General features: G+C 49.1%; 3 protein-coding genes across 3 annotated transcripts; 1 reads left to right on the top strand and 2 right to left on the bottom strand.

Annotated features, from left to right (window-relative positions):
* Positions 1 to 2,059: 2,059 nt before the first annotated feature.
* On the top strand, positions 2,060 to 2,998 carry N7478_010273 (ankyrin repeat domain-containing protein; the record flags this gene model as incomplete). The annotated part of the gene is made up of 1 exon (XM_056926487.1): positions 2,060 to 2,998. The coding sequence occupies one exon, from the start codon at positions 2,060 to 2,062 to the stop codon at positions 2,996 to 2,998; it is 939 nt and encodes a 312-aa protein (XP_056775857.1).
* A 1,012-nt stretch (positions 2,999 to 4,010) lies between these two features.
* On the bottom strand, positions 4,011 to 4,303 carry N7478_010272 (uncharacterized protein; the record flags this gene model as incomplete). Its single annotated transcript, XM_056926486.1, has 2 exons — positions 4,011 to 4,195; positions 4,219 to 4,303. 2 exons carry the CDS (start codon positions 4,301 to 4,303, stop codon positions 4,011 to 4,013), a joined length of 270 nt encoding a protein of 89 aa, XP_056775856.1.
* A 1,239-nt stretch (positions 4,304 to 5,542) lies between these two features.
* Positions 5,543 to 5,737, bottom strand: N7478_010271 (uncharacterized protein; the record flags this gene model as incomplete). The annotated part of the gene is made up of 1 exon (XM_056926485.1): positions 5,543 to 5,737. One exon carries the CDS (start codon positions 5,735 to 5,737, stop codon positions 5,543 to 5,545), a length of 195 nt encoding a protein of 64 aa, XP_056775855.1.
* Between the last annotated feature and the right edge of the window lie 1,832 nt (positions 5,738 to 7,569).

The following is a 7,569-nucleotide window of genomic DNA, read 5'->3' as shown; positions in this document are numbered from 1 at the left end:
TGAGTGGTTTTCTAGAGGCTGTCAGGAGAGCAGTGAAAATTGAGGGGCCGCGTCTACGTAAGCACGCCGCGTCCCACTTCAACTTCCACCCTTTCCGGCGGAAGAAAATATGGGGAATAGTAGCGGCGTGCTATAATAAAAGTTTCTACCGAGCGGTAGGCACATACATGGGCTTTAGTGGAGATATTTGGCTATTCTGTAATAGTAAAGCGATACTTGGCCCTGTGAAGAAAGATAAGTTGCCGAGGGGCAACGCTTAGGACCACCGCCGGATCGAAAGCCACTGCGGGTACCCAGGCGTAACATGTGAAAATGTAGCAAAGCTCGTGGTAATGTAAAGAACACTAGACTACAGTATTCTCCTGTCGTTGCTGGTACCAAGTGGAGAAATTATCGATGATATTACGCTCGACGTGACGAAACTAAGACCAATGTGCCGCGGTGTGGCATGGAGTAAACGCGAATGCCTTGTTCATAGCCCCGGCTATTGTCGGCACATTCGAACCTGGTGACCATCTATTCGCGAACATTCGCGTCAATTTAGCAGTGGAAGTCTTTTACCATAAATGAGCAGTCATTCAAAAGACATTCAATTCAGACGAGCTGAGCGAGAAAGCTGCATCACCTAGCACGAAATAGAGGATTCAAGACATTTTGATAGTGATTGCTCGCGTTATTAGCTACAAAGTGGTTTTGTAGTCTGCCAGACGGCATAGTCCACGGGGTCGTGATCGGGAAGATCCACCCAAAGCAGCCAAATGATCCCCCGATTTTCCACCACTATGAGTTACGGATATGGTCCGCCACTAGGGATTTTCAGCCATATTCGTCGACAAATCAACGGATAGCATTGAGGGAGAAAGGAGAGAAAGGCTGGTGATCGACAACCAGTGAAATAAACCGAAGTTCGCTCATCTCCCCCTCCATGAATGAACCTTTCACTGGGACGAACTTCGGATTGTCACGCCACCTTCGGTCATTCACGGCCACACCACGCCGTCACTCATCAACACTCATCAACACTCATCACTTTCCACTGACAAGCCGCCTGTATTAGGAATTAGGATCAAATGAAGTGCTAAATGTGTCGATTATAGATCGAAACAATTATGAGAAAGTATATCTGTGTGCCAAAGCGTTCTGACAATCATCTACTGTACCGTCGTAGGGCCTTGGGAATACAACGAAGCAACCCCGCGAACGACGCATAAGGCAAAGCCAAGCTTTTTGAAATGCGAGGCCTGCTAGAAATAACCCAGCAGAAACAGTGATATGTGGCTTCCGGCCTTCGAAAGACATCAAAATCTGTGCCCACGCAGATTCATCCTAGAACCTTGCTGCTGTAAACTAAGTCCACAGATCCTAGGCGGTCCATAGAAGCTTCCAGCATCCTGAACCGTAGCTCGGAGAACGGTAAACGGGATTCCAGGGACGAGGTAGCTCCTGGGAGCAGCATCAATTTTCCCGGACCTAAGCCCTTGGCGACTCAGGGCATACTTTCTACATCTGGTCTACGGCAATGTCTACTTAAAGAGCTTGAGCTCCTCAATCACCCACCCCCCCTCTCTCGACTCATTCTAGCTTTGTTTTGTGTACGAAATATGCTGGACAGGCTGCCAAATGAACTCTTAATTTGGATCTGCCAAAGCCTCGGGAGGAAAGACATCGTTCAGTTGGCCGCGTGCTGCTGGGCAACTGCGCAAACTTGCACCAGATATCTACTTGATTGTCCCAGCACGATGAGATGCCGCCCCTTCATCGAGCCATACAAGCCCGACGACTGGATATTGCAAGGCTATTGCTCACTCGTTATAATGCTAGTCCGGATTCCGAGTACCATGGGATGAGCACACTTCTACTCGCGATTCAGATGAACTACCTACAAGCTGTGGATCTCATTTTGGGGCATGGCCCACAAATCTCTTACATGTGCGATTTTTAAGGCCGAGGGCCATTGTCACTGGCAGTCACAAGGGGGAATGTCGCTATCATTAAAAGCCTATCACAACTGCCACAGATCGATGTCAATGACCGGTGCACTGACGGTGTGTCCGCTCTTATGTACGCGGTGGAATACGCCGAGCACTACACTCTAAGCAAACTTCTTACCGATTGCCGCATAGATGTCAGCATCAAAGATCGCTTTGGGCAAAATGCATTGCATCTTGCAGTTCGAAAGGAAGACCATGTTTCCGTGCAGATATTGGCACGATATCCTCATGTGGATGTCAATTGGTGCGACGCCCATGGAAATACGGCTCTCCTTCTCGCGGTCAAAAGCCTCAAGAGTAAAACATCGAGTCGAGTCGTGGATTCACTGCTTCTAAATTCTAATCTTGATATCAATTGCCGCGATCGAATGGGACGCACCGCGCTGTGGTATGCAGTTGCTAGCCAGCGTGAACAGCTGGTGGAATTGCTGTTGCTTCAAGCCAATATTTGTTTGAACGTTGCCGACAATCAAGGATTTACACCTCTTACGAAAGCAGCGGAGCACCAAAACCCTGCTTTACTACATATTTTACTGAGACACTTCAACATATGTATCAATGCCTCTTTGGAGCTAGTTATCCCACCATTGTGGGCAGCGTGTCGGGCGGGCTCGCTCGCCTCCGTCAAGAGCTTGTTGAGCCAGAGGTCTGTACATATCAATCAGAAAGCCCCTTTTGGAACCTCGCCACTGCATGTGGCTGTCATCAATCAACACTCGGATATCGTGTCTCTTCTACTCTCGCGTGAGCAAATCGCAGTGAATGATGTTGACCCCTCTGGTTTCACTGCACTCATGTTGGCGGCAGCAAACGGGTATATTGCGTGTATTGAATACCTGTTGCGCCATCCAAAAATCGACCTCAATGTCAAAGACATGAATGGATACTCGGCAATTCTTTGGCCCTCAGTGAACGGAAATGTTCGGCTGGTGAATCTAATACGCGGTGCCCTGGCACGACAGACAATGCGGGAGCTTAGATCACCTACAGTTTGGCCACGAGAATGAAAGAAAATGTCGTCTCCAGCAACAGTTCACTAGAATAGGTCTTTGTTGACGACTACTAGTCTTTTCCCTCGCCCAGATCAGGAAGGGAGTTACAATATCGCAATGCATCACCGACATGCCTATATGTGGCTCCAAGTTGATTGGAAGTTAACTTGACCTTCGCGTTGTTGATATAGCTTCACGTATTCCCTCTGAAAAATGGACAATTAATCTTACTTTTGAACCATAACAAAATGTGCTGGAGAATGGCGCTCCGAGCTTAATGGCTGCTAGATTCCAAATAGAGGGGCCTACCGCAATCGACGGCTCTAGCGACGGGTAATATACAAGTCCGGTCGTTTATACCATGACCAGATATTTTTCAGTAAATAGCAATAGTCGCGGGACATGATTCAGGGGGCAATTTGTCGACATGATGCGTGACAACCCGATACATCCCGCCGCATTTCCGTGCCCTTTCAACTGGTGTTACCAAGCCACGCAGAGATCTTGCCAATCATCAGCAATGATCTATTGGGCTTACCATCCAAATTTTCTCCAAAGTTTCAGTCAAAAGTCGTGCTTAGGATCAATTTTCCTGCACATACTCCTCTAATATAGCCACTACAGTGATAAGATTGGAAGAACCGGCCGTGCAATAGGGAGCGGGGGACGTACCAGAGCAACTTTTCCGACTGGATTGACAGCAGAATGGTGGACCAAGCCCATGGTATATTTACAGTCATACAAAGCCTACTCGCATAACCCTGCCTCTGTAAAGGATTATGGGCGGACGGTAGCCTTCAAATACACCCGGGTAAATTGACGCAGTGACAACATCACGCTATATACGAATTGAAAGGCATGAGACACTTAAGGGGTGATTTTCCCTGGGGCCTTCATGCGATGACTCGGGTGTGATATCAGCAGCACAGCCGACTCGCTACAGTACCCGCAATCGGAACAAAAGGGAGGTATATAAGAACTTATTCGTGCAAGTTATCGCCGCACCAATGTCTAGTGACTGTGATCACTAGACACGGTAACTGTGATTTTGCGCATTTTGGGCTTCTTTCGTTTGCCAACGGATGAAAGCTCTGGTTTGATGCGAGTTATGCTTGTCCTTGGGCTGTAGATTGCTCTGTGCATCGTCGTTGGCAATTGCGGTCTGGCCTTTGACAACTGTTCCGCTGCCGTATGACGTATTGACAGTTTGCACTTGGCGAATTGAAAGGACGTACAGGCATCGCCGTGAACCCAAGCTAGGGATAATAATGGCCTGGCTTTTGTGTTGGGCTGATGCAGCTCACGAACTTTGGAGTTCATCATTGGGCGTTGGAAATGGGCTACACTGGCTATGCGCAGTATCCGCGTTGGTAACATAAGATCACATCACTCTGACTGGGAAAACTCTCACCTGGTACAGCCCCCGTTTCTATCCCGAGGAAAAAAAAATCTGAACAGACACTTTACGATCAGTGACGTCAAAAATGTAGTTGTCAGGGGTCTTTCTTCGTACCAGCGACGATGAAGTTATCCGAGAGAATAGCTGTAGTAGAAATTTCCACTCTCGGCTACATTGAGAGAGCATCCTCGCTGCGTATTAAGTTACCTATCAACACCACTGGTCCCCTCAGTCATCTCAACGCTGGTTAAGACCTATGGCCATTCACCATGAATGCTACGTAGATCCTGCCGTTGAATCACCGTTCACACAGTATCACCGCATTGGCTGGTTCTTAGCGTTGGCCACGGTCCGTCACCGCAGACACCTACCGAGAAGTGTCAACGGGATGTTCACCCTCACCGCGTTCGATCACCGTCAACACCTTCATCATCTACACAGAATGATGTTGATCAGTGCCAATGCAGTCACCCCTCCTTGTATCGAAATCCTCATTCAATCCCACCGCGTTGAATCATCAACATCCCGTCAATCAACACAGAACTCCAGTCTATCGAGAAATATATCACCACCATCTTGCATCAACATACCCGTCAAACCCAACGTTGTTGAATCACTAGCAATACCGTGAAGAGCTTGCCAACAACCACCAACGTATCTCGTCTTGGTGATTCACCACATCGATTCACCACTCATGCAACAATCCCACACCTTTGCCGCTACGATAGGCTACCATAGATAACTACATGACATGCGAATATGCTCTCCTAGCTAGAGGGCTTCACATTGATACTGGGAAACAAGAGCCGAATCGAAATTAAATTGCATGAGCTAGCAACAAAACTACTCTCTATTCTCTACAGGATCATGTGCAGGCCTTGGCTTCCCCGTCACCGATAACGAGTATTGATCCCTAGCACCACGGAGAGGTGCCTGCACGGGCTAGAGAGTCGCCCAAATACTGGTGGCCAGCCAGGACTTGCCCAACGGAGCACATACTGATAACGCAGGGCTCATGGCTGCATGGAAGCACGAAATTATACACTGGCCAGGGCTCAAGTCTGCCAGGGAGCGCGAATTTGATAACGCAGGGCTCATCACTGCATGGAAGCGCAAAATTGTACGCTCGCTGGGCTCAAGGCAGCGAGGGGTGAGCTTGTTTACGCAGCACTCCCCTGCGGGGTGACTTGTTCTCTAGAGCGCCCTCCTCCGAGGATCTTTGGTAACGCAGGTCCTAGGCTGCGGAGAACTTGGTAATGCAGCGGTCTCCTGCGGGAATCAATTGTCATCACAGCGTCCCCTTGCGGAGACTCTTGGTGTCGCAGATGTCCCTGCGGATCCTCTTGGTAACGCATTTTTCCTTGCGGAGAACTTATTGACGCAGCGGTCTCCTGCGGGTCTCAATTGTCATCACAGCGTCCCCCTGCGGAGTTCACTTGGTAACGCAGCGCCCCCCTGCGAAGCACTGTTCTTATGTCACTGGGCTTGGATCAGCAACAGCCGTCGTCACGGAAGCCTCAGGCCCGAAGGTCCGAGGCGACACACCGCGGCCGCGATGTGTGAAGAAAGACAAATAGATCGGGGGAGGAGCCTGCTTTTATAGACTTCAGCTACGCTTTCTCGCAGATACCAGCAGTGCAAATCTCTCACCGGGGACGTCGATGCAATGTCTTCACCGGCCTTGACCCATGAGTTGGACGCTGCTGGCGACTGGATCGCCAATCATGTTGCGCCAGACAGCACCACGACCGTTCATTCCACCTGGGTGTGTAGTATTCCTGACTCACAGAAAGTGCGGGTCGAATCAGAAAATTGGCGCAGTTGCAATCGGAGGGCAAAGAGCTGGCTCGCCCATGGTTCACAGTAGTGGTACGGTGACCTCAAAGAAGTGAGTCGGAATGAAAGTCCTCAGCATTATGCTGCGCATGCGAAAGTGCCATGGGGGAGGACTGTGGTCAGGCCATTGGTCTACTTTGAAGAGGCTCGTCGAATTGCGTGCGGCTTCCATGTCACCTCCGCTTGACTATGCCCAAGTCATGGCGGCTTATTGTGAAGTACTGAGGTACACGGCTTGACAGGTTTTGTCTTTGCTGCACATTGAGAGAAGGCATGCCTACATGATTGCTGTTCAAGGGTATTGCTTCATACATCCATTACTGGACTTGTGCAGAGTCCCATGTGTCCACATATTCTACTTAAGGGCTGATATTAGTGACCAAGATTGGCAGCGGAGGCTGCAGAGAGCTCTGCGTTCTTGGTGATTGTCAATATACTCCGATTATGGTATTACTATCAAAAGGCCATGACATATCAACTTAGTGAATAAATGTCTCCAATTCTCAACTTTTGGCGGGATGCACTTTTGTGTCTTTCGTAGAGTAGTGTATGCCCGGCACCCGCTACTTGAGGAGCGGTCCTTTTTGCTGGAACGGCCGAAATGTAATGGAAAGCGATTCCAACGACGCCGTGGAGAGTTTTCAGGCGTCGCACAAAACTGAGCAATTTCTCATTCACCATCATTCTCTAAGGGCTTCTGGCTTTCCTCGCTGATCATTCACTGTCGTTCACTCAACGTTGAGGCAACAGAGTGGATATGGTGGCTCCACCTCGACCCACGGGCCGCACCGGTGTGGATCCAGGGTACCCGGTGTTGGCTCAACTTGAACAGCTTGCATTGTTGTGGTCTTGCCACTTTGGGCTGTCCACGGTTCACATTATGCTTGAGGAGGAATGGTAGCTTTCACTTTCCCTCCAGGGCGTGTATTATGGGGTGTGTTCACACCTCGTCCGTCCATACGAAGGTGGTAGAAGCGGAGCGAGCAAATCCATTTTGTTGTTTGTAGGTATTTGTTTTTCCGCTAGTTAACGGGTGAGAGAGAAGTCAGGAAAGTAGTCAAGTCGGGAATTAAAATGAGGGCCTCATGGTGCTCGCCTCAACTTTCACTTTGCCACAAATGTCTGCCGTACCATATACTGTTGAGAGAATTTTCGTCTGCTCATCCCCGTTTAGTCAACTGTTTTCGCGAGTGTATAAGGTTTACGACCTCATTCGGCCATTCCTAATTCGGGTGACTGGGACTCAAAATCTACTTCAACGGTTCCTCATAATAAGTATTTGTCATTGCGCATATTCTTGGGACACCTCATGTTTGCCCATCGCTGTTGATTCAACTGAATCTGCTGGTGA

The sequence above is a fragment of the Penicillium angulare genome, assembly GCF_028827245.1.
Source record: "Penicillium angulare strain IBT 27051 chromosome Unknown utg000007l_segment0_segment0, whole genome shotgun sequence".
NCBI lineage: Eukaryota > Fungi > Ascomycota > Eurotiomycetes > Eurotiales > Aspergillaceae > Penicillium > Penicillium angulare.
Note: the sequence above shows the minus strand (reverse complement) of the source record. Positions and strands in the feature narration are given on the sequence as shown.